This window comes from Notamacropus eugenii, chromosome 5, assembly GCF_028372415.1.
Source record: "Notamacropus eugenii isolate mMacEug1 chromosome 5, mMacEug1.pri_v2, whole genome shotgun sequence".
Lineage (NCBI taxonomy): Eukaryota > Metazoa > Chordata > Mammalia > Diprotodontia > Macropodidae > Notamacropus > Notamacropus eugenii.
The window spans coordinates 85930962-85958489 of NC_092876.1; the positions used below are offsets into that span (position 1 = coordinate 85930962).

Consider the following 27528-nt stretch of genomic DNA (forward strand, 5'->3'; position numbering starts at 1 on the left):
TTTGATCTTCACAGCAACCCTGGGAGATAGGCAAGTGACATTATCACCCCCATTTTATGGATGAATAAACCAAGACTGAGAGAGGTTAAGTGACTTGCCTAGGGTCACAGCTAGTAAGTGTCTGAGGTAGTATTTGAACTCAGGCCTCCCTGGCTCCAAATCCAACATTCTACCCACTGGCCCCCTAGCTACTTCTTTGTGTCCTATCTCCATTATTAGATTATAACCACCATGAGTTTATAGGCTATGTTTTATTCATTTTTGCATCTCCTCCAGCCCCACCTCTGCTTCCTAGGCCAGTAGCATAAGGGCTTAGTAAATACTGAATGCTTGAGTTTACTGGAGAGATTACTCTGTCAGTGTGTTTAGGCTGGATTGCAGAGGTGAGAGGCTGGAAGAAAGGAGATCAATGGAGAGGTTATTAACATAGACCAGGTGAGAGGTATTGAGGACCTCAGATAGAGTGTTGGTAGTGGAAGAGGAGAGGAGGAGACTGATTCAAGAAATAATCCATGGGCAGAATCGACAGGATATGGCCATTGATTGTTTTGGGGACATGAAGGAGAAAAAGGAATCAAAGATGACTTCAGAATGACTGATCTGGCTGACTGGGAGTGTAGTAGTTTCTGGTGTTCAGGTCACCATGGATTCAAAGAAATATAACACCCTATCAGAACTGAAACCAGGGAAGGGCATGGCTTTGTCCCATGGCACCAATATACTGGGGTGCACTTATTCACCTGGCTAAAGTCCATCGGGCTGTTCTCTCTTTATTATACTCCATATGTCTTGAGTGACCCACTCTCTCTCCACCCCCCAGAATTCCATCACTGTGACACCTTTCCTAGGTCTCCCTTTGCCATGTTCCCCTGCCTGCCACCTTCTGCCTCCACAATCTCTGCCTCCTTCAGAGAGTTGGAGGATTAGGGATCATCAACCATGCCATGGGGAGAGGCGCTACAACTGACCTCAGTCAGATTGTCTTGTTTTTCAGACCACCAGCAAATGACTTTGTTTCAGGTACCAGAAATCCTAGCTACAACTCTGCACACAGTTCCTGTCTTTCATAACTATAATCTAGTTAAAGATATGGGTTAAATGTAACTGAAACATGGATCAACAGCAAGAGTTAAATAACAGGGGGAAAAACAGTGTTACATGAGATGCCATCATACAATAGGCAGCAAGCATTCAGTGTGTAAGACAGACCCTAAGTGTTGAGTTCAATGAAAGGGGAAATCAATGTGTGCTGAGGTGGTCAGTGAAGACTTCAGGGACATGGACCTTGAAAGATAGGAAAGATTGGAAGAATCAGAGAACTGGTATGAATCAGAGAGGACACCTTGGGCCAAGTAGTGGGTGGAGTGGGGAGCAGGCAAAGCCTGTCTATAGGGTGGAGGGACTGGGGTAGCCACCTCCTTCCTCTTCCTTGTGTGAGCTCCAGTCTCTGCATGGAGCGGGGACTCCTCATGCATGAGACTTCTCTTCACAGCTCCTGGGCTGGAGTGGCAACAAAACAAATGTAAAGAGAAAACAAGCACTTTAGAAGCCTCCTTTAGAAGAGGTTGTCGCTGAGCTTTACAGAAGCACTTGAGGCAGTGCTCACCAGGCAGGGGCCTCTCACTGCTCCCACAGCCCCCACATCCCATATTCCTCACCAGGCAGGAGACTTTTTTCACTCTCATGGCACCTCACTGCCATCCTCCTCCCAAGGCAGAGATGTGCTCTTCAGAGGCACCGGTTGTTTCTATTGTTTTTTTGGTTTTTTTTTAATTAAATACCCTCCTTTTCCACACTCCACAAGGATTTGACCAAATTCAGCTCCGTTGTCTCTGGGGATTATTGGCCCACCAATACTTTGTTATTATAAAGAGATGGGTCTGATTCCAGGGGTAGAGTCTAAGGTCAAGTTCTCAGGTCTATAATCAGATTCTCAGGAGTAGAAGGCATCTTTGAGGGATGGATAACAGTCCCATTAGGTGATGGAATCTGGTCTCCCTGATGGGAGGTCACCCAACTTTTGCTTTTGTTAGCATATATGTGTTTACTTGTTTTCATTAGATTATAAACTTTTTGAGGACAGGGACCGCCTTTTGCTTCTTTTTGTATCCCCAGTGCTTAGCATGGTGCCTGGAGCACAGTAGGTGTTTAATAAATGCTTACTTTCTGCCTGATTGAATACCTCTAGGGAATAGAAGCTTATTACTTATTGGGTGCAATAGAAAAAACATTGGGTTTGAAAAATCTGGGTTCAAATCCTGCTCCATTATTTGTTACTTGTGTTGTTACTACCTTGGGCTAGCCACTTCACTCTTCTCTACCTCAGTTTCCCAATCTGCAAAATGAATGGATTGAACTAGATGATCTCTGAGATTCTTTCCAGATCTAAATCTATGAATCTGTCATCCTGTGCTCTTACAAAGCAGTACATTCTAATGTTTATTTTGAGCCTTGATTAATCCCCTTGTAACTTCTACCCATGGGCCCTAGCTCTGACAGCTGAGCCTACTTTCTCTTCCCCACAAAAGAATCCCTTGAGATATTTGAAGACAAGGATTATCTCACACACACACACACACACACACACACACACACATACACACACACACACATGAATACGCTCTATCTTTTTTTCTAGGCTTCACTTCCTACTAACATACGTTCATTTCACTGCTATCTTCAAGGACCACTTGTTCTGTTGGAAGACCTTATGGGAATTTTAAATCTGAGAGGGTAGGTTTAGAGGGACCAGATGGATTGGTAGGAGATGTTTTGGGATGATAGTGGAGTCCACTGAAGCCTTCCCATCAGATAATGTAGGACAACACCTGCCTCGATTCATGGGTCAGCCCCCAAACCAAACCAAAAAAATCCTATAATACTATCCTGTATCCTTAAATTCAGCAGTAGCCACATTGGACCCAAATCCTGGAAGTATTCTTGTTTGTTAAAGCTAAGAGTCCACCTGTATTACCACAGGCTTCAAGTGCTTGCTGGTTATTGCATTTCAAAATGTTTTATGGAAGTTACCAGCTATAAAATAAAATAAAAAAAATGCTTCTCATAAGTCTGTGTAAAATACTTCCACCCTAGACCCATAACTCGCAATGTGTATGATAAGATGTTCTCTGCTAGCTCACCAGATTCTTGTGCTGTTTCTTTGTCTGCAGCGGATGATGCCTGTGGGGGGACCTTGAGGGGCCAGAGTGGCATCATCTCCAGCCCACACTTCCCCTCTGAGTATGGCAACAATGCTGATTGCACATGGACCATCCTTGCAGAGCTGGGTGACACCATTGCCTTGGTTTTCATCGACTTCCAATTGGAGGATGGCTATGACTTTCTGGAAGTCACGGGGACAGAAGGCTCCTCACTTTGGTAAGAGTGATGCTTTTTCTTCTTTGGCCTTTTTCCTTCCCTTCATGTTAATTTTTAACAGTGGAAATTTACTGCTCCCAGATCCCTAGTCTCCCTCGAACACTTGTACCTGCAGAGAAATGTCACGGCTGGCAGTTAGAGATACTATTAGAGTGTTCTAAGTACATGGTAATGAGAAATCACGGCATATTTTTTATAGCCCAGTTAAGTTTTACAGTTATTGGTGTCTGATTTGAAGCATGTCCTTGCTGAAAATTTTCATGATGGTCTCCGAGTAATTTGCTGGAGAAAGAAAGAAAGAAAGAAAAAAAGAAAGGAAAAAGAAGGAAAGGAAAGAGAGAAGAGAAGAGAAAAAAGACTGAGTAACTGAACTTGGAAAGGACTGTACTAAAGAGTTTGGACTTGAGCCCAGGTACCAGAAAATACATGAGCCCTTTCCATCAGTTTTTACACTTCTGACAGGAATTTGGGGCTAAAGTGGTATTTGTTGCAACCTCGAAAAGTTTGCCCATAGAATTAAAGAAGTAGCATGCTGCAGTGAGATCCATTCATAGGGTCAGAGATTCAGAACTCAAGGGGACCTTAGAATTTATCTAGTCCTACCCTTCCATTTCACAGATGAGAAAACTGAAGTCCAGGAAAGCTACATGGCTTGCTCAAGGTCACATAGGCAGTAAGCAATCAAGCCAGGAATCAAATTCAGGTCCTGGCACTCTGACTTTAGCACTCTTTCCATTATACTACACTGCCTTTTTGAAAGAGCAGTGAATTTGGATTCAGAGAACCTGGACTTGAATCCGGGGTTATATACTTATTACTTGGGCTGGGAGGTGGTACAGTGTTGGATGTTGGACCTGAAGCTAGGAAGATCTGAGTTGAAACCTTCAAGACACTTACTAGCTGTGTGATCTTAAACAAATCATTTAACCTGTTCCAGCCTCAGTTTCCTAATCTGTAAAATAGAGAAAATAATAGCATCTATCTCCCAGGGTTGTTACAAGAATAAAATTAGATACTAGGAGCAAAATTTTTCTTTGCAAACCTTAAACTATTATATAAGTGCTAACCGTTATCATTAACCTCCTCCTCCTCATCACTTGCGTGACCTTGGGCAAGTCATGTTACCTCCAACTTTCTTCATCTGGAAAATGTAGGAGTTGGTTTCAATGACCTCTGAGGTCTTTTCTAGTTCCAGAGCTGTATGCCTTACCATGAAGGGTCCCTCACATTGGTTTTGAGAAGGCAGAATTCACTCCCTTCTGAAATCCTGGGACTCTTATCTGAACCCCTTACCTCTTCCTAGACATCTCTCCATCCAGCCAGGATTGGGCTTCCCACTACCTCCTCCTTGGTAAAGTGGGGATCACTATTTTTTCCTTAAGAACTCATAGGATTATTATTAGAAGCAATCAAGTTAGGGATGCAAAATATACAGTGCTTTGTGAATATAAAGACTCTTAAGACTAGTAAATCAGACTGAGTCCTAGGGCCAGAGTGTACTAGAGACCAGAGGCATGCAGCATGCTGCTAACAGGCTTACACCCCAGAGTGATTAAAATGTAATTCACTGAAAAATTTAACAAAAGAAATAATAATACAAAAGAACCTAGCTAGTGTTTATTTGTGTTTTTCAAAGTCAATAAGCAGCTGCAGGGATCCTTATTTACAGTTTAGTTGCCCTGGTTCTATTTGAATTTGACACCCCTGCTACAGAACACAGTAGTGACAGTTCTATGCACATGGTAAGTGATAGGAACATAGATTTAGAGATGGAAGGGAGAGAAGGGTGCACCAAGTTCATCCCTCTTGTTTTATAGATGAGGAAACTGAAGAAAATGGAGGTTAAATGATTTTCCCAGGGTCACACAGCTAGGAAGTGTCTGATGTAGGATTTGAACTCAAGGTCTTCCTGCTTTAAAGTCAGTGCCGTAGCCTCTGGACCAAATAGCTGCCCTAGATGCATCAGAAATATTTGTCAAATTTAATCAGTGTCTATAGAGTGCTTTAAGATTTCCAAAGTGTTCTAAATAAATTATCTCATTTGATCCTTGCAACACCATTATCAGAAAAATATTTCATTCTGGACCTACCATTTTGATGGAGTACAGAACTCCCTTGACTCATGCACATACATGGGCCCATGAGATAAACAGTACCGGAATTATTATCCGCATTTTGCAAATGAGACTGAATCTCAGAGAGGTTGTGATTTAGCTAGTCACAGAGGTAAAGTGAATTCAGTCCTCTCTGTCCAGTTGTTGCTCTCCTAGAATCATTAGAGTCTTTGATTTAGAGTTGGAAGGGACCTCAGACCCAAAGCCAACCCAGTCATTTTACAGATGAAGAAACAAACTGAAGTTTCTAGTCTGGGGTCATACAGCTATTAAGTGTTTGAGGTTGGATTTGAACCCAGATCTTTATAACTCCCAAATCCAATACCCTTCAGCACATTGACACTCTTGGGAGCTTTCTGTTAGGGAAATGGCCAGCCTCAGGGTTATCTGGTTCAGTATGATTGAGGCACCCCAATAAATCACCTGACTGGGGGGACCTTCAATAATTCTCTTTAGCCCAGCTATCAGTCGCTCTCCTCCCTCTCTCCTGATCCCTTGACTATTTGAGGTTCAAGCCTGATTGCCTGCAAGCTCTCTCTTCCCAGGTAAGACTCGACAAGTTCCCCAAACTTCTGAAGTGAAACAAATGTGAAAGAATGTGCCTTCTCCCATTAAGCTACCTCAGTGGGGGAGAAATTAAATACAGGAAATCGTTAAGGGAGCTGCACAGGAGTCCTCCCCATTCACGGCTGGTGCCACGGCAGCAAGGCACAGTGCGTTTGTTGTACCAATTTGTACTTGTATAGCAATTAGAGATAAATAACCTTTGAGTGCTAAGGATATATGTGTATGGGGAAGCCGCGATCGCCTGCTACCTGTGGTTTATGGATCCCCGGACCCCTCTGAAAATCTGAAGCTGCTAGTTTATGAGTATACTGTTTTTATTAGCATACATTATAGCAGTTTCGGGAGACCATTCCTTTGGAACCATTCTATGTGGTGCTGAGGAGTAGGAAAGAAAGATGACATGTTCTGTTAGCAGCAGATAAATTTGGACAATTGGACACCCCGTCATCTATCAACAAGACACCTGCTCTCGTGGGAAGTAAAAACAACTGTGGCATTGAGAAACACAACAGCTACTGTTTTCTCGTGATTTCAGAAAGGTGGCATACTCTCTGGGCAAGATCTTTCAGGGCCGAGATAGGACAGTCTTCTGGTTTCTGAGTCTGGAGGTGGGATAGGGAGCAAAAGCGGCATAGCCCAGTGCATAGACTTCTGGACCTAGGTTCAAGTCCCTCCTAATATACTCTTCAACTTTGTGGTCCCATAGGCAAGTCATATGACCTCTCTGACCTGTTTTCTCATCATTAAAATGAGGACAGTCACCACCTTCCATGACTGCTTTAAAGAGTTGGGATTGCTTTGGGCTTTTTGGTTTCAGTTTGTGGTTTGGACTGCCTTACCAGTGTAGATTGGCATTTCCAGTTTGAGAGCATTACCTGGGATGCTGAGACATTGAATAATTTGCCCAGGGTCACACAGCCCAGGTCAGAAACAGAACCTGTGCTCAGGTGTCCCTCAGTCTGAAGCAATCTCTCCACTGTACCATATTATTATGAAGTTCCAATGCGTTAGTGCCTACAAAATGTTTTACACTTATATAGCAATACCACATACATTTAAATTATTATTATTCATAAATAAGCCAATAAGTTCAAAGTAACATGGCCGGATGTATGCTTTAAGAATATCTCTTTGGCAGCTGTTTAATGGATTGAACAGGGAAGAAACTGAATTTGTTAAGGTGATAGCTGGGAAAGCATTTTGAGTATCTGGACCCTATTTTAAAGTACACAGGATTCTTACTCAGTATTGACAGAATTATATGGAACTGAGCACTTAGTGTAGTGCTTGGTACATAGTAGGCACTTAATAAATGCTTATTCCTGACTGACGTAGGTTTGTTGCCACTGGCATGATGCTGCCTGCATAGAGCAGCGTTTGGGGAATCTCTGTATCAATAGGAAGTCCTTTTTCTGTGTTGACTTTATGCAGAACATCTTCTGTGACATGGGTGAATGCCTCAGGTGAACATATATCTCACTGTTTAACACCTTGCTTGATATCAATACCCAGCGGATCACTGAGCAAAGTTATCTTGGCAGTCCCATCTGTCATCAAGTCTCATATGATTTTGATGTACGCGTGGGAGTCATCTTGTCTGAAGAGATCCTTCAAGGATATGTTTTGCTCTACTGAGTTAAATATTTTAAAATATATACACGTATATTCAACAAACACAGCAGGATCTCATATGCTTTACACAGATCATTCAGTTGTGGGTCTATAAAAATGTGATCTGCTGTAGGAAATCATTATCCACGAAAGCCTGTTTCCATCTCATGTTTTCATCAAGGGCATATTCCATGGGTGCAAAGACCATTCTCATAAAAAATTCTTGTGGAGATGAACAAGCAGGCTTGTTGGTAGGTAGGCATTACTTTGGGTAAGGGGGCAGGGGATAGGGTAAAAGCGCAGTTTGATATGTTTTTCTGTGTGTGTATGTGTACACACATGCGCATGCATGCACATGCAGTCTTCCTCATAGCCTGAGTGCCTCCATCATGGATTTCTTGTTTATGAATTAGACCTGGTTTAGATGATGCTCTTCCCAACTACTTTTCTTTTCTTTCCAACTTTATTTCCCAAAGTGTGACTTCTTCAGCATCTGGTGCTGAGGAGGTGAAACCTAAATGAGGCGAGTTCTGCAGCTATTGCTGATGAGAATTGATCATTGGCAATGAAAAAATTCCCATAGATTTCTACTGTCTCATGCCTTTTTTGCACCTTCCAATTCTGTCAACCAATACTCTCAAGGTGAACTTAGATATGTCTCTACTATCCTCTACTGCTTTTTGTGTTTTGTGAAGCAATAGTGCTTATAACTTATCCTTTTCCTCTTGTTGGGCAAAATGAAAGTGATGCAAATAAACTTACATTCTGAGTTAGTGTGTTTCTATTGACTCCCATGTCTCTTTCTCTGGCAGAGAGATTAAGTATTCACTGAGGCAGTTTCTGGTCTCCTTGTCCCTCTTCTTTGTGGATGCTATTTTGTATTTGTTGAACTTCTCTAGAAGCTATAAATGACCTTTTTTTTCTTTTTTAACAAATGGAGATATTCTTCATGTCAGATGGATTTGGCTGTCCCTGGGATAATGGATTTCATTTTGTTATAAGTCATCACGTAGGTTAATATGAAGGTTGGAGCTTCCTAGTTGATAGATACGCACATTTTTGGGCATATAACAATGAAGGGAAAACAGCCGAGCTGAGACCAGGGGTATACAAGGTTAATTGAAATAAACTGTTGCTCTGCGCCTCCACTGTGGCTTTCCAGGGTCAAGAATAATGTAGAGGAATGGTGGATTTATTAGAATGCTTTATTGGCCTCCGTAGCTCTAGCTAGCATCTACAAAGAGCAGGCTTATAGCACAAAACATTGCTACAATTTTTCACTTTCCCAGAAATTCAGGACTTCTCATTCACTAACACTCATCTTTCTATTCTAGCATCACCATAATGCTTCCAAATATCAGCCACTCTCCCCTCCAAGTGTCACTCAGTGGCTACAATTACACAGACTCTGTTTGGGTTTACCTTTCATTATAATATCATTAGGATACGTGACTAGAGTTCTGCATATACTCAGAAATTTACTTTCTATATTGGCTTATAATGGTTGTTTATCTGCTGCCTCAGTTTACCAAGTTATCCTGAGGCCCTGCTAACTACTTGACATTCCTCTGGCCTTCTGTTGCCTCCTAGTTATTCTTGCAATGTCATTCCCTTTCTTCTGTATCACTTTATGTCATGGATTTTTAACCTGGATTCCACGGGTCCATGGACAGATTCCAGAGGATCTGTGAGTTGAATAGGATAGAGAAAAAAATTATACCTTTTTTCTCACTAATCTCTAATTGAAATTTAACATTTTTTAAAATATTTATTTAAATTTAAAACATTATTCTGAGAAGGGGTCCATGAATTTCACCAGACTGCCAAAGAGATCCATGACAAAATAAGGTTAAGAACCTCTGCATTAAGAAAATAAGAGATGGGAACTACACCTGATTTCAGCAGTACTGGGAATTCTAAAGGAGGGGACTGTCTTCCAAGGCACATAGGCACCTTCTCTGAAGCTTATAGCTTCAGAGACTTGTCTCAAGCACTAAGAGGTGAAATGATTTGTTCAGCCAGCTGGAAACATATAAGCCATATGTGTTAGAGATGGGACTTGAACCCTTCTTCTTGGTTTCATCTACAGCCTCTGAGCCTTTGTCCAAGCTGCTTACCATGGCTAAAAAGCAATCTCTTTTCACCTCTGCCTCCTAAAAACAAAGGATTCTCCTGTTCTCCTGAGATACAGGTTTTTATTTTTTGATAAGTCAGAGTGCATGGTTTATAGTACAGGTTGGAAGCCTGTGGTTGCCTGCCATATCCCTAACTGAACATACAACAATGAATGAAAAGAACTTCCTTCAAACTTCAGTTCATGTGCTACCTCCTACAGTAGGCCTTCCCTGATATCCTCTCCTCCTAGTTATTTGTTAGTACTCTCTTCCTACTGAAATTGTGATGCATTTGTTTACTTTCTGGTCCAGCCCTCCCCTCCTTCCTCTCCCTCCTTGAGGGTAGGGACTATTTTTTTTTCATTTTTGTCTTTGTATGCCTAGAGAATAAAATAAAACTTTGTGTATATTAGAAGTTTAGTAAATTCATGATGAGTTGGGTGAGATTGGATCTCCTTTTCCCCTTAGCTATAATATGTTGCCACATTGGCCTAACAGGCTGATACTCTCCCTATTCCTCAGAATGTATTCAGTTATACGCTAGTGTCTTCCTTAGCCAACTTCAAGGTCTCTGATGTTGTTTTCTAATCTTGTGCCTTTCTGGAAAACAGATAATCCAAGGTTCTTACGTTGTTTCAGATCCTTAATAAATGTGTGAATATTTTAACCTCTGAGCCTCAGTTTTCCCATCTCTAAAGTGGGGATAATAATACCTACTCTAATGCCTATCCTACAATGATGTTGTAAGGCTCAAAAATTATCATGTATCTAAAGCACTTTGCGATACCTTAACAGGCTACAAAAAATACCAGTTATTTAATATCACCTAGTGCAACCCCCTTTTTTCAGAGGTAAGGAAACTAAGGCCTACTGCAGAGATAAATTGGATCAGGGTTGGGGAACCTGCAACCTCGAGGTCACTTGTGACCCTCTAGATCCTCAAGTGTAGCACTTTAACTGAATCCAAACTTCACAGAACAAATCTCCTTCATAAAAGGATTTGTTCTGTAAAACTTGGACTCAATGAAAAGACTACACGCAAGGACCTAGATGGCCTGAAGTCCACAGGTTGCCCACCCCAGGATTGGAAGTTGATTGCTTTGTTTGTCAGGTCCCAGCTACAAAGCCTTCAGCTGAGTGGGGAGGGTGGGAAGGCTGGCAGAAAGCCTGAATTCCAATGCCTCAGGCTGATTCTTTGCTGACATAAATTCTTAGTCTAAGCCCCTTCTCTTCCCTACTTGGTGTTTTACTGACCCTTCACAGTGTGTTCTTTCTCCATTGCCCCCAAACTCAAATTACATTTCCTTGCCTGGTCCCCTGGATCTGATATCTCATGGATTTCAGTCCAAATCAATTCAACAAACATTTATGTCAGTCAGAGAACAACAGGCCCTTTTAGTGGTATGTTTAAAGGAAGGCTATGGGGCTTAACTGGAATGGCTCAAGAAGACCAGAGGCAGGGAATAACTAGGGACAGGGCCTGAAAAAGCCCAGTGAGTGCCCTGTTCACTAGGACCAGGGTTGCACCTGTCATCCAGGATAAATCTCTTCATACCTAGGCACAAACTAACACCTTCAAACACAGACTAGGAAAAGAAAGGTAGGACATCCATACAGAAGAGAAGTCACCGAAGTGCCTCCGCCATGATGGTCTTCAGGTTACAGAAGGTAGAAGGAATCCGCTCCTGGGTCTATATTTCCAGGGCACTTCTTTTATCAATGTAGGTATCAAAGCAATTTCAGAATCGAGTTACTGGCCTGGGGGTCTTAATTGGGGCAATAGGGGTTAGAGGGTATCCTTCCAAGAAGAATCGAATTAGTTTTCCAATTCTGAAGCCACAAAAATGAGGTAGCAATCTGCCAGAAAGTGTCTGACTTGTACTGTTCCAAGTATAGTAATTTCCAGATGTGGGGTAAGGAAGGTTATTTGAGAGAAGGGGTGGGAGAAAAAGAAAGAGATAAAACAAGGGGAGTGAATAGATAGTCTGCTAAATGTAGAAAAACTAGACCAGAAAAAAAAAAAAACTTTGGGTTTTGGGCAGGGGACTATAGCAATTAATTAAGCACCTACAATGTGCCATGTATTGTGTTAGGTACTAGAGATTTAAAGACGAAAATAAAACAAGTTCTGTCCTTGTGGAATTTACAGTGAGAAGGTATACTGTGTATCTAGACCAGAAAATTCAAGGTAATGAGGCAAAAGAATCTTCCCTCCACCACCACCCCAACCCTGCCCTCTTCCCAACTTACTTATTACTGTCAAGGACACCACCATTCTCCCAGTCACTCAGACTCACCTCCTCATATTCATCCACATATCTAGTCTCTAGCAAATCTTTTTTATTTCTACGTTCTCCTATGCCACCTCCCAGAACCATGGATTTGCTCTCTCCTGACTTCCTCTTCTTTGGTCCTTAGTAGATGTAGCCTGAGTTCATTAGTCACTTTTTATGTGTGTCTTGATTTCCTTCTTCCTGACCAGACTCTGAGGTCTTTGGAGGGCAAGAGATCATCATAGAGACTTCTTGGTATGCTCCTGCTGGGCACACAGAAGGTATAAATCATAGTCGGAAATTAGCTCAGAGAATACATGTAAGCCAATAATGAGTAGGAAACTGCTCTCAAACACCCCTGATGGGTGGATGAATATCCAATTGCCTTGCTTGGAGGCTTCCATTTTGGAAGTGCCTTGTACACAGTAAGTGTAATGATTATGGATGGATGGATGATGGATGGATGGATGGATGGATGGACGGATGGATGAATGGATGGATAAATGGATGGAAGGACAACCTACTACTTCCCAAGACAGTCCATTCCACTTTTGAACAGTTCTAATTGTTTGGAAGTTTTACTTAAATCAAATAGAATTCTACCTGTCAATTCCACTCATTGATCCTAGTTCGGTCCACTGAGTGCCAAGAAGAACCAATCTATCTTCCTCAGGAGCCAACAAAAGAGTCAGAGGAGGAACTGTTAATAGAATTAGGAAGAGACCCAAGGAAATGTAATGTTGCTGAAGCTAAAGGAAGGAAGAGTTTATAGAAGGAGAGCATATAGTGGTCAGTAGCGTCTGATGAACACAGAGGTCAAACAAGATGGTCAAATAATAGGTGACCATAAATGACCATGAAGAGAATAATTTCAATAAAGTAATGAGGACAGAAGACAGACTGTGTTGAAAAAATGGAGGTATCAGGTTTAGATCATTTTTTCAAAAAGTTTATCAATAAAATGGTAGGCAGTAAATGGGATAGCCACTGGGTAAAGGAAGGTTTTTCTAGAATTGAGATCTATTCATATCTGTAGATGGATAGAAAGAAGTATAGAAAAGAGAGACTGAAGACATCTAAGAAGAAAAGAAGGGAGCATAGGATCTGTGGTGGGATGGGCTAGGGGATTGACATTAGTGAAATTATCAGGATATTACCTCTAATGACATCATAATTGAAAGAAAGCGACGCAGAGCAATTTTAAGGAATGGAAGAAGGAAATTGATGGAATTCTTGAAAAATTTATTCTGTCTTCTTAGTGAAATAGAAGATTAAACCATCCACCTCTGTAAGTGCATGTAGGGTAAGGAGGGGTATGGTTAAATACTTGAGGTAAGAGAAAGATATTTAGAACAGTTGTTGTAGAGAAATAGATAATAGATACAATAAGAATCTCCATATGCCCAAAGTATCCTTGCTAAAAAGTCAAGGCAAACATTATTTTTCCTAATTTTTCATCAGGGGACATAAGCAAAGAGAGAGATTAAGTGACTTAAAGTCATATCACAGATAGGTTAATAATAGCAGTAGTTCATATTTACGTTGTGTTATAAATTTCTCCAACTGGTTTTAACTTGATGATCTTGACTGGATTTGAGAGGCAAGAGAGTGGAAAACCTCGATATCCCTATGTACAGGCATAATATTATACCCCCATTTTATAGAAGAGAAAAATGAGGCCAGAGAGGGGTTAAATGATTTGCCCAAAGCCACACAGGTAAGCTATTGTAAATATCAGAGCCAGAATTCAAACCCAGAGTTCCTGACTCCATTTAGGTCTCTTAAACTGCTCTCCCATGTATATTCTGTCTTGGTAATTTGTTCTTTCCTAATTCCTTTCCATCAGATATGGACCCTTCATAGAGATATGTAAAAATCAATGTCCTGAGAGCTGTAAATTTTCTTTCCTGTAAAGAGTATCTTCATTACCTTCAGATTCACCCTCAGTGCAAACCACTTCCCCAAACAGGGCACTGGGCTTGTTCTGGGCCCTTTTCTAGGAGAAGGTTTTGGGGTTTTTTTCTACTTAAGAGTCTTCCTTCTTCAGTGGTTGTTAAACATTCATCATTGTTAGAGGAAGGGTGATATATTGGGGAAGAGGGCTTGCTATGAGGCAGCAGAAATTTAGGCTTCAGTCCACTTCTGGTGCTTAACTAGTATGTGACCATGGGCAAAATCCCTCATTGTCCCTGGCTCTTCTTCTTCATCCACAAAATAGGGGTGGTGATGCCTATGATGGTTATTTTTCAGAATTATTAGAAGGACCAAACAGTATACTGTAAAGAGTATTAAAGATGGGGTGCTGGGAAAGGAGTCAGGGAAGAGGAAGGCAGCATGTTTTCCACAAGAGATGAAAAAAAGAAAGTATTTTCATTCTCTGAGGTCTGTTTGGGATCATTTAGAAAACTTGATGAAGTTTTTGGTAATACTGTATATTTATGTATTCACTCAACAAATATTTATAGAACACCTACCATGTGTGAGGCCCAGAGCAAGACACTGTGGGGGAATACTATCCTCACTCCTCCTGCCAGCTATCATTCCCATCCTGCAAATTTTTATCCCTTGGTAACCCCACTCTCAATCTATCACTCTTCATTTGTTGAATTCTTAGCCATCCTCTACTGGCAATGCATGCATGAATGTAAAATCAGAAGACTTGATATCAAGATTTTAGGAGGTGAGGACTCATGCATGCATTGCCACTACCATGCTATTTCTCAGGGGACAGCCTGTGCAAAGGTATTTGAGATGGAATATACTGCTCACTTCTTACCTAGTCCTTAGCATTGTAAACTGAGGTCTGGGAAAGACCTTAATTTAAAAAGGCCAAGGTCATCCACTGCATCCTAACCTTCTCAAGTGGTCCTGACTTTTGTCTTGGCACTGGACCTCTGACTCTGAAAGAGACAGTGACGCTGATGACTTTGTGCAGCTCTGCCTCACTTAAATCCAATTTAAGGGCAAGACATCACTCTGTGATGTCATTAGTCCTCTTTGAGAATGAAGGACAAACAACAACAAATAAAGTGCTTCACAAATCTTAAAGCTTTATATAAATGCCAGTTTTTATTAGTTGTTAGTATTATAATTCCTTATGTTATTATAGTAACTCATTGAGTTACTATCTCCAAAGAGTCTCTTCCACCATGAGTGCCTTCTCCCTGAGATTATCTTCAATTTACCCTTTAGACATCTTCTTTATTCAGTTTGAATATTGTCTCTTCTGGGGCAGCTACATGGTGCAGTGGATAGAGCACCAGTGCAGGAGTCAGGAGGACCTGAATTCAAATCTCACCTCCGACACTTGACACTCACTAGCTGTGTGACCTTGGTCAAGCTGTTTAAGCCCAGTTGCCTCATTCTGGATCATTTCCAGTCATCCTGATGAATATCTGGTCACTGGAATCAGATGGCTCTGGAGGAGAAGTGAGGCTGGTGACCTGCACAGCCCTCCCTCACTCAAAACAAAGTCAAGTGCAAGTCATGTCATTATTTCTCTGAGGGCATGGTCTTCTTCATCAATGAAGGACGAACACACGTTGGCTCTCCTACAAGTAGATTTTGAGCTTCTTGAGAGCAGAGACTGTCTTTGCTTTTTTATGTATCCCCAGTGCTTAGTGTATACTTGGCACATAGTAATAAGTACTTAATAAATATTTATGGATTGACAGGCTGACGACTCACTGACCAGAGTCACCCAGTGTAATCACAGGCTCTTAAGATAATAGATTTAGAGCTGAAAGTGACCTCAGAGGTCATCTAACCCGACAGTCCTTGTTTTTTCAGATGAGATATCCAAGGGCTGGCCCAAAGAGGTTGAGACACTTAACCAAAGTCACACAGCTAGTAAGTACCAGAGGTAGACTTGGAAATCCAAGCCTCTCCTGAATCAAATCCAGCCAGGGTTTCATCTGCTGGAGCCAGCTCTAACCGGCTTCTGAACTAATTGTTAAAATTTTCAGTGTGAGTAGTTACACCTCAGAAATTGACAATATTGACAAATCAGGGCTCAATATTTTTCTATTGATTGTTGAGGCTTAAGAAAGTGTTAATATTCCAGATTAAATTTAACAGCGTGCATGTATGCATTTTTCCTCAGAAAGTTTAGTTATTAAATATTTACTAGAATGCCCCCATTTTGCTCCATAGGCATTGCTTTGACCCAGCAGGAATACAGTAGAAGGCTTAGCGTATGAAGTCATCACCAGATTGGAGGCCTGGTGACCATCATCATTATCACTGACATTTTTAGCCCTTTAAGATTTGTAATGTGCTTTATTTTCAGTAAGTCATTTGAGCCTCATAACACCTGCCCTGAGTACAACCCCCTTAACAATATAGTTGTTCAGTTGTTTCCAATTCTTAATGAGTCCATGGACCCTATCACACCAATGCTGTCAATGGATTTTTCTTGGCAAAGATACCATAATGGTTTGCCATTCCCTTCTCCAGTGGATTAAGGCAAACAGAGGTTAAGTGACTTGCCCAGAATCACACAGTTAGTAAGTGTCTAAGGTCACATTTGAACTCAGGTCCTCCAAGCCCAGTGTTCTATACACTGAGTCATGTGACTGCCTCTTTCAATATAATGCTGTGCCTCAAACAAGCATCAGAGCAGAATTTGAACTCAGCCCTTCTGACTCCAGAACCAATGCTTTTTCTACTTTCGAGTGTCCAACATGCCATCATTCACTGGCAATCCCCTTCCACACTATCATTGCAAAGCCTCACAATATTTGCCTGAAGTCATCATTACCATGGTCATCATGGTCATGATTGTTGACCATCACCTGCATGCCTTAAATCCCCTAAGGTTCAGCCTTAGAAAGTTTCTTCTATGTTTCTGTCCTTTGGTGGCCATATCTCTCACCTACTTCCAAAGCTTCAGATTTGTGCATGACTCAAATCAAAATCTCCATCCCTGTTCTTGTCACTTAGCTCTAACTGCCTACCAGACACTTTCACCTGGACCTGCCTTTCCATCATTCTACTTTAAGAGGTACCAGATTCCTAAAAGGATGATGCCAGAATATTGGTCAAACAGAATCCTGCTTGCTTATAGAAATACCAACAAGATAGGATGAGTATGTAAAAAAGTTTTTTTTAACCTATTGTTGCATTTTCTTTTTTTACTTCAGTAATTTCCATTTACCCCACCTTCACCATAGAACCCTACCTATAACAAAGAAAAACATTTAAGAAAAACCAAAGGACACAGTGACCATGTCTGACAGCATATACCACATTACATACATATAGTCCCCTACCTCTATACTCTAACAAAGGGAAATGTATTTCATTATTGGCTTTCCAAGATTGAAATTTAAATAGGAGTTTTGAGATAAGTCTAAGTAACCATACTGGAGGCAGCAAAATGGTGCAGTGGGCAAAGCATCGGACCTGGAGTTAGAAAGACCAAAGTTCAAATCCAGCCTGAGACACTTACTACCTGTATGACCTTGGGCAAGTCTTTTAACCCTCTTTGTCTCACTGTCCTCATCTGTGAAGTGAGCTGGGGAAGGAAATGGCAAAGATACACCAGTATCTTTGTCAAGAGAACCCCAAAAGGGGTCACAAGGAGTCCATAACTGAAACAACTGAACAGTATAAACAGTAAGCATGGTCATTGCAAAGCCTCATCAACCCATGTTCATTAGAAATAAACCAAAAATGGAGTAATATGACCTCTTAAGAATTCAACTGAACAAACATTTGTCAAGTATCTAATAATATGCAAGGCCCTTTTCTAACCCAGCAATCCTTGTTTTTCCGAGGTACAGGTATTAAATGCCTGCTTTTGACACAGAAGAAAAATTAAGACAGAGAGGTGAAGAGACATGCCCAAGGTCATAAGCTATAGGAAGTGTCAGCTCCATGACTTGAATCCAAGGTCTTTGGAATCCAAGTTCAATGTTTTTTCCATCATACCAAGTTACTTCAGCTTCCAAGTCAGACTGTAGCTCCAGAATCCACAATACTAGAGGACTACCAGTGTGAAAGGGGGAAACCAGAAAATTGCCTTGGGAGGTAATGGGATTTTCTCACTTGGCACATTCAAGCCATAAATCAGGTTTTGTTTTGTTTTGTGTTTTTATCTGTACTAACCCATGTCCTCCAATCTTACTGCATGAACATTCATTTTTTTCAGTTGTGTTCAACTCCTCAGGACCCCATTTTGTGTTTTCTAGGCAAAGATACTGAAATGGTTTGCCAATGCTTTCTCTAGCTCATTTTACAGATGAAAAACTGAGGCAAATTGGGTTAAGTGACTGGTGCAGGTTTACACAGCTAGTAAGTATCTAAAGCCCAATTTGAAGGCAGGAAGATTATTCTTCCTGACTTCAGGCCCAGTGCTCTAACCACAGCGCCACCTACCTTCCCCAAACAGCATCTACCTGTGCTTTAATGAGCTCAGTATTTGTCAGGTGTGTGTGTGTGTGTGTGTGTGTGTGTGTGTGTGTGTGTGTGTGTGTGTGTGTGTGTGTGTGTGTGTGTCTGTGTGTGTGTGTGTCTGTGTCTGTGTCTGTGTGTCTCTGTGTGTGTTCATCCTTCATTGCTGAAGAAGACCATGCCATCAGAGAAATGATGACATGACTTGCACCTGACTTTGTTTTGAGGGAGGGAGGGCTGTGCAGGTCACCAGCCTCACTTCTCCTCCAGAGTCATCTGAATCCAGTGACCAGATAGTCATCAGGATGACTGGAGATGACCCAGGATGAGGTAGTTGGGGTTAAGTGACTTGCCCAAGGTCACACAGCTAGTGAGTGTCAACATTGCAATGGAACAGCCCAAACAAACAAACAAAATCTGATATAATCTAAGACTGCATTGAGAGGCACCGTTTCCAAAATGCAGGTGATGGCAGTTGTTCCTTCAATCCTCAGTCCTGAAAGATCCCATATGAAATACTGGGTCCAGTTAGGGAATCTGTCCAGAGCAGGTTAAACAGGATTGGAGGAGACTTGAAGTCATACCATCAAAGGATAGGGTTGATCTGACTGGGGATATTGAACTTAGAGATTTTGACTTGTCTTGTTTGATCCCCCAGGACAAAACTAGGAAGGTGGGTGTCAGTTGGAGAGAAGCAGATAGTAATTTTCATGGACAGAAAACTTCCTGACAATTCAGAGTTTCCAAAAATTAAATGGTCTGCCCTAGTGTTAGAGACTTCTCACATCATGAAAAGTCTTCAGGTGAATTCTCTCAGTTGCCACTGTTGACACTGATAATTGAGTAGATTCTCCCTCCTATATTGGCTTGATTAGATGGCCTCTAGTGACATAGTTTGTCACAATTAACTCAGAGCCTGACACATAGTAGGTGCTTAACAAATGTTTATTGATTCCAATATACTTTTCTAGATATATTTCACCTGACATTCCCCTCATGAACAATGTGGATTTACTCACTATTTCTTCATCTCTTTACCACCTCTTTTACACCTATTTGTCCTTGTTCTGACTGTTCGCAGTGCTTCCTCTAAGTCTCTGTTGGATGACATATTCTGCTTCTTCTTTGAAGTCCAAGGCTCAGAAACCACCCATTGTAGCATTCCCAGATTCATCCCCTACAATCCCATGAAAGTGACTTCTCTCTCATTTTCTAGCACTTTATTGTACCAACGCACTCATACATTTATAATTTCCATTAAATACATTGGTATACATAGCTCAGTTCTGATTAGAAGCCTTTATAAATTCATTAAAGTCAGTATTTATTGTCTGTCTTTTTCCTTCCCATCTACTCCACCCCCACCCATTGCCAAGCTTACCATTCTGTACACAGTAAGTGCTTGGCAAATGTTTGTGTAATTAATGGATAGCCTTCTATCCCCTATCATCATTACTCCCTGAATCAACGATGTTAGGACAGATGGAAAAGCTGAGGTGACTCAGATTGAGGGGCGGGTTGGGTGATGATCCTGATGTCCTCTGACAATTTCTGGAGTCATATGCCAAATTATGGCCATCACAGTTCAAGAAAGACACTGACAAATGGGTATTTGGAGAGTGGTGACCAGGACAGGGGAAAGAGGATCATAAATCTCATCATGGTTCTTAACCACAAGTGTTCCGGTGAATATTTGACAATCAACTTCAGGAGAAGGAGGAATATACACAGGACATAAGTTTAGCCCTACTTAATAACATTTTGCTCATCACTTTCTTACGTCTAAACAACCAACAAAGCAATAAATCCACCCACAATTTACAGTGTTTGCTGATTTCCAACCTGTAAATACTCACTCTGAACCTTTAACCATTAGCTCCCATGAGCCCACTCAAGCTGTCTCCAGCACACCTCTGTATTCTTAACTGTTCTTGTGTCATGGATCCCTTTACTGGTCTTGAGTTTCTGTGGACTCACTCAGAATAATGTTTTTAAGTGCATAAAATAAAGTACATAGAATTAAAAAGGAAATCAATTATATTGAAATACAGTTGATATCATTCTAAATGAGTTCAAGGACCCTAGGGTAAGACCCCCTGTAAATCTCCAAAGCTATTCTCCATCATTCAATTACTTCCAAATCCACCCAAGTGGACCATCTCTAGCCCTCATTTCTCTATTCATGATATCATGAGTGGCTTTGTCAAATACTTGTTAAAATCAGGCTACATAGTGCATACATCCTTGGCATACTCCAGATCAACCAGTGTAGCAAACATCAAAAAAGGAAATGACTTTAGTCTGGCATCTCTTCTGTCTTTTGAGCCCACACTAACTCTCAGTGTTCACACTTTCTCTTTCTCAATGCTAACAAATACTTTAATAATATGCTCTAAATTTTTGCCAGGAATCCAAGTTAGTTTTTTAGCCTCTCATTGGAAGACTCCATCTTCTTTCCTTTGATGGATACTGGAAGAACATTTGCCCTGCTCCATTCCCTACTTACTTCTCCTGTTTTCTACTACTGGGAGATGAATGAACCCCTCAGGGATAGGTAACCAAGATTCAGAACCATAGGCCTTATCAGGGTCTTCCCTAGTTTGAGGGATGGTCAAAATAATTAATGTTTCATGAAAGCATATTGAGGCTGGGCACCCTAAGGGGTCCCCAGCAGCCCGTCTGCTGGTGGCTACCTTCTACCCCTTCACACTGACCTCTCTCCTGACCACATGATACCTCACTCCTTTTTTGTTTTCTCTGCACCACACACCTCTTTAAGCCATGCTGAGAAGCTCCTCTCTTCAGATCGAATCCGTGAAATTGCATCTGCTGTATCCATCAGTAACTAGGCCATAAATAACCAGCCCTATAAAAATCCTATCTCCTGTAACTATCATTGTTGGAAATAACATTACAAACTCCACCATAGAATGATATAAAAATATTAGAGTTCATGGCATAGAAGTGACCAGAAAGTTTCCAGAGTTGAAGGGAAGGGGAGAAGAGGGTGGAGAGGGAAAGACTGTGTGTCAACATAATTTCTTTTTCCTGTCCAGAATGACCTACTCATAAAAAGAAGAGAAGAAAGAAATAATAATGGCAGCAGTAACTAGTGATTACTTAGAAAGGACCAGGGGACCAATATCAGCTTCTCTGCATCCCCTTCTCAGAATCACAAAATTTTGGTCAAGCATGGGCTAGGATATAATGGGTACAGGGAGAACTACTAGACCTTGCGAAGCCTCCCTACCCTCAGGGGGCTCTAATTACATTCCACCAATATTGATAGATATACTATTGAAACGACAGAGGAAGGAACAATCATGATCCTTGCTCTCTTGAGAGAGAACTCTCATTTCCCAAGTATTCGATTTCTTGATAATACAGAAAGGAATATGAGAGCACCTGGGAACACTTTAAGTTAGCAGTTTGATTAATCTACTCTGCTGGGGACATCTTTGGTAGCCACTGGCCTCATGTAACTTGACCAGAACCAAGAAAGCCTCTCTCTGATTTCTACCAGCTACCTGTACTCATAGATGAGACCACTGGCACACTCTTCCCTAGGTCCTTTCTGTCTTCGGAGCACAAGAACACACCATATCATCTCCGGTTGACAGTCATGATCCAAAAAGGTCTTGACAGGCAAGAAGGCATTGAACTGAATCTAATAAGATAAAATTCAACAGGGATAAATGTAACTGCCTTGCAGTTGAATACCATAAAAAATCAGCTTCTCAAGTATAAGATGAGGGAAGTATGGATAGACAGCAGTTGTTCTGGAATAAGATAGAGGGATTTGAGTGGACTCTGTAATCTCTCTAAGAGTTAGTTATATGATGGGGTAGCCATTTGAACCAACGTGATCATGGGCTACATTAAGAGAGGCCTAGACCTTTATAGGGAAGTGATGGATACTCAATGTACTTAGTTTTCATCACATACCATATTAATCCAGAGCATTAGATTTGGTCCTGGATGCCACAGTTTGAGAAAATGTTGATAAAATGGAGTTTGTCCAGAAGGGGGTAACCAGAATATATGAAAAGTATGATGTTCAAGGGGCTGAGCATATTGCACTTGGAGAAAAGAAAACTTGTGCCAGCTGTCTTCAAGGTTATGATGAACTTTCATGTGGAAAAGCAATTAGATGTGTACCATTGGGCCCCAGAGGGAAGAACCAGAAGCAATAGTTTGTGGGCACAAAGAAACCAACTGAGGCTTGATGTCAGGAAAACCTCCCTAACAATTAGAGCTTTTCAAAAATGGATAGCTGCCTTAAGAGGTGGTTGGTTCCCCATTCCTGGATGTTTTTAAGCATAGGCAAGATTTGTCAAGTATGTTATAGCTCCTTGAGGGCAAAGACCATGTTTGAGACAACTAGGTGCCACAGTAGATAGAATGCCAGAACCGGAGTCAAGAAGACCTGATCTGACATCAGATGCTTACTAGCCGTGTGATCTTGAACAAGTCACTTAACCACTGTTTGCATCAATTTCCTCCTCTATAAAATGGGGATAATAATAGCACCTACGTCCCAGGGTTGTTGTAAGGATCAAATAAGATAATAATTGTTAAGCACTTAACACAGCACCTGACACATAGTAAGGATTTTAGAAATGTTAGCTGTTATTAAATATTGTCTTTGTTAGTATCCCTAGAATTTAGCACAATGTCTGGCACATTTTAAGTGCCTAATTAATGCATGTTGACTGATGAGGATGTGCTGAGTTTCATGTATGGTTTGACATAGATGGCCCTTGAGATCCCTTCCAACTTTCATATTCTATATTCTTCCCTGAACCAGAAAGCTGAACAAGGCACATACATTCACATAAAGAACAGTGTAGCAGGTATGCTGTTTGGGGGCACAAGGTCCTACAACAGCACCCTAGCTTCAAAATCACATAATGTCCCTTCTCCAATTATCCTCTCATGCAAGCTAACAGGGACAAATGGGAGGATGGCAATCATAGATGCTAGTGTCAGTAGAATGCCTGATATTGGTAAAAATAACCCTAGGTTAACGGCTTCTTGCAGCAGATTCAGCAGCTGATATACATAAGTCCCCATCTGCAGCACATACATGACTCCCCTTAAACCTGCCATACATCTGCATCTATACCTGCACCCTCACTGCCATGAAACCCTCCCTTCGATAGAGAAAAGGCTGGACTCCATTGATAATAAGAAGCCCGGTAGTAGATTCTGTGCAAGACAAGCCCTTGAAAGGTTGTTCACCTCCTGCTGGGCCCCTGTTGTCAGCTTCAGAGAATTAAAGCTACTGATTCCTGTCCCCCAGGAGCTCACAGTCTAGTTGGGGAGAAATGACATATAAACATGACACAGTTAAATAGTCCTGCAAGCCACTATGAGATTCTAACTAACAGCTAAGGGCTCCAGGGAGATCACCTAGAGAATGATGAGAATAGATCAGGATAATAAGGGAAAGTTCATACTGGATCTGAGTCCTGAAGGATTCGAGGGAATGGATGAGCAGAGCTTGGCTAGGCAGAAAGAAGGGAGGGGAGGAGATGTGGTTGCCCAGTCCTCAGGGACTGGACTGAAGCATCTAAAACCAAAAGAGCCTATAAAGACTCTGTTAGTTAATGCAGTATCCCAGCATCATAGCTAGGGATAGGTTTGAGATAGCAGATCTAGGCAGGATGGGCCAGGAAGGATCATCCTCTCTCAGATGATCTATCTAGGATGCCTTCCTGAAAAGTGAGATCTGGAGATAGTTTGAATGCCAGAAGAAAGTGGACAGCTTGGCGAACTGCATAGAGGTAGGGTTGGTGAAAAGAGAAGGGGCATGGCAGATCATTCTAACACCTTCCAAAGCATGGCTGAAAGGAAAGTGACCTGAGTGTGGAGGGGACTAGGAACAATGCCATAAGAGGACAGATTGAGGACACTGGAGAGAATATTGAGAGAGAAATCTCAAGTATTTCAAGAACTCCGAGGCTAAAGGTTTGTTCTGCTTGGTCCTAGAGGGCAGAACCAGGACCAATGTGGTACAGGGAGGTAGATTTCAAATCAATATAAGACCCCTGCTCCCCCCAAAATCTTTTATTACAGTTACTGATAAATGAGGCTGTCAACTCCATGTCTGTGACAGAGAACAATGCTGGAGAGGAGATTCAGTCTGGAAGCAGATTGAATCAGATGCCCTTTGGGGTCCCTTCCAACCATGACATTCTTTAGCTGTTAGACCCTGCACAGCCCTCAGTGGGAGGCAAGAGCACAGGCTGTCTCCCATGCCTGGAAGATGCTCTGTCCTTGCTTAGAAGCCCTTGGTTCATCCAAGGCCCAGGTCACAGGCCACCTCCTACAGAGAGACTTTCCAGCTCTCAATTGTTAGTGTTGCGCCCTCCTCAGATTAAGTTGGATTTTTACTTCTCTCTTTTTGTGATGTGTCCACACAAGAGAAAAGGGGGTCCTTGGGGGCAGAGACTTTTTAGTTTTTGTCTTTGTATCCCAGACAGTCAGCACAGGGCCTTCCATTGTGGGAACCTGTCAAGCTCTTGAAGAATTGATTTGAATGGAATGGAATTAGGGGAAGCTTTGAGCTATACAATTCTTGTATGCCTGGTTTGCAAATGTCCCCTCCCCCTTGGATGGGTAAGGGTTAGTGCCAGGTGAATAGAAAGGAGAGCTTGGAGGCATGGCCCAGCTAGGAGGAGGACTGGCTGATTAGTTTGTAAGTCTGGCTTGATGTCTACATTATCTTATTCACTCAAAGCTGAGCTAAAGGCCTATGGCAGTTTGGTTTATTAAGAAGGATCTATGTCAGTTCCCCTGTCCAAATCACTTTGGACCCTATTATCCTAAACTACCTGTGAAGGGGACACCTGCCCCTCCTGGCACATAACCTCCTGTGTCTAATTGCACAGGGAAAAACACAGAGTCATTCCTTTCGATGAGGAACACTCACCTTCTTGAGGGACGTTTGCAAATTAGCCCTGACTCTCACTGATTACACATGCTAAACCCAGTCTGATTAAAAATTAATCAGTGAACAGCCCTGGACAGAGGAGGCCCATCAATGCTGAGTAACAGTCTGAATTATGCAATTCTATTATGCCTTAAATTTATAGATAAACCTGAGAGTCTGACCCCAATGTGTGTGTGTGTGTGTGTGTGCGCGTGTGTGTGTGACTGCTATGTGACTCATGTGTAGGGCATTTTTATGTGTGATGGATGAGAAAAAGTGGTGAGGTGTGTGTAGCTGATATATGTGGAGTATGTGGTATGTAGGTGAACATGCCTATTTATAGTGTGTGCTGTGTGTATATGGGGGCATGTGGTGGCATATATGAGGTGTGTGTGATTGTATGTGTGTATATGGAGGGTACATGTGGTATATGTGTAAAAGGGTGTGGTATATAGAAGGGGTGTATGTGATAGTGGGTATATATATTTATGCATATTTGTAGTATGTGTGTGGACGGTGTATGTGGTATATGTGAGGGTGTGTTGTATTTGTAGTATATAAAAGGGATACCCCTTTTGCTTTTGTAGTGTGTGTGTAGAGAAGTATGATACATGTTATATGTATGTGAAGGTATGTAGTATATAGATGGGGTGCATGTGGTTATGGGCATATATAGTGTGTGAATGTATGCATGTGTGCGTGTGTGTATAGGGTATATGTGGTATATGTGTGCTATATGTGGTATGTAGAAGGGGTGCATGTAGTGTGTGTGGAGGCATATCAGGTATGTGGTACAGAAGTGTTGAGGGAGTTTTGGACGTGATATGTGTGGGGTAGGTAAGTTGTATGGATGTGGAGGAGATGAGTATCACATTATGAGGTTTATGTGGTCTGTATTGTGTGTAGAGATACTGCCTGTGTGTGGCACATAGAGAATGTGGGGTAGTAGGCTGTGTTTTGGTGTGTAGGAGAGGGAGAGATGGGGTTAGTTTTTTCTAGCTGTTGGGTTTTTTTTATTTTTTTTCCTTTTGATTAAGAAATCCATTAAGTTCCAGTGCATACAGAGAAAGACAGGCTGTGGAAAGGAAATGAAGGTTTGTCTGTCACTGACTTCTTCCTCCCTGCACATCCTCCCTGCTTTCCCCTCCCCCTCTTTACAAGATCATTAACCTGGTAAAAATGAACTAGCTGAGTAACTCTGAAGTGCACTCTGGACACTGATGTCTGTAATGTGGCAGTTTCCTTCACCCAGATCCCCCTCCTCTGCCCGGCTTGAGCTCCTTAGGACCTTGGCAATAATAAGGTGAGCTATCCAGGAAGGAAGGAAGGAAGGAAGGAATGAGGGTTTCATCAAGGCCTCAATAGGCAGTGCTCAGCCTGGGGTTGGTGCTGAATCAATTATCTAGCAATTTGTCTCCCCAGGAGTCTTTAAAGAGCTGCTTGCCTCCCGATTGCAAACACAAGGAGACCTGAGAGCAGACAATCACGGGGTGATGAGCTCCTGGGGTGGAGTGGGGCTGAGCAGCGGGGTGAGGGGGGAGGTGAAGCAGAACGTAGAGAGGAAAAATGGGGTGGAGTGATCTCATTGACCTCTTGAGGTCCTTGTCTTTGTAAGTCTGGGAACCATCCCTAAAATCTTAGGGCACATTATGCCTCACTTTGGTTCTTTTCCAGATGTAAATGTATGGCCAGAGAAAATCTTGATAAGCAAAGGAGCTGGGCTAAGGCAGCCTTTGTGGTCAGGGCTCTTGGGAGTAGGGTTGGGAGAGGTATGCAGAAGTAGGAGAGAAACAGATGTCTTTCTTGGGGAAAAAAGAGAAAGGACATGAGGGGAAGGGAGAAAGGAGAACCATGGTGAGACAGTTGAATAATGTAAGGATTTTTCCCATTTGTGGGAATCTGTGGGAATGAGGAAATGGCTATATGTCTGTCTCATGGCAGGGAGAAATTAGACAGAGCCCTATGGAGTCATGTCAGTCACCATAGGGAGGATTTGTATGCACATCACAGGATGCATGTAGGCGGGCCATTCATTCATTCAACAACCCCATATTAATTACCTGCTATGAATGATTCATCAGAGCAGGAATATTCCATGTTCCAAGTCCTGACAGACTTTGATGGGAGCTGGCATATACCATCAC

At 41.9% G+C, this 27528-nt stretch overlaps 1 protein-coding gene across 2 annotated transcripts in view; it reads left to right on the plus strand.

Moving 5' to 3' along the window:
• CSMD2 (CUB and Sushi multiple domains 2) overlaps positions 1-27528 on the plus strand; it is a 1007626-nt gene that overhangs the window by 419129 nt on the left and 560969 nt on the right. For both annotated transcript variants that reach the window (XM_072610105.1, XM_072610106.1), the window contains exon 5: positions 3171-3378. In XM_072610105.1, the coding sequence (XP_072466206.1) occupies positions 3171-3378 (208 nt within the window). The remainder of the gene's footprint in view (positions 1-3170; positions 3379-27528) is intronic.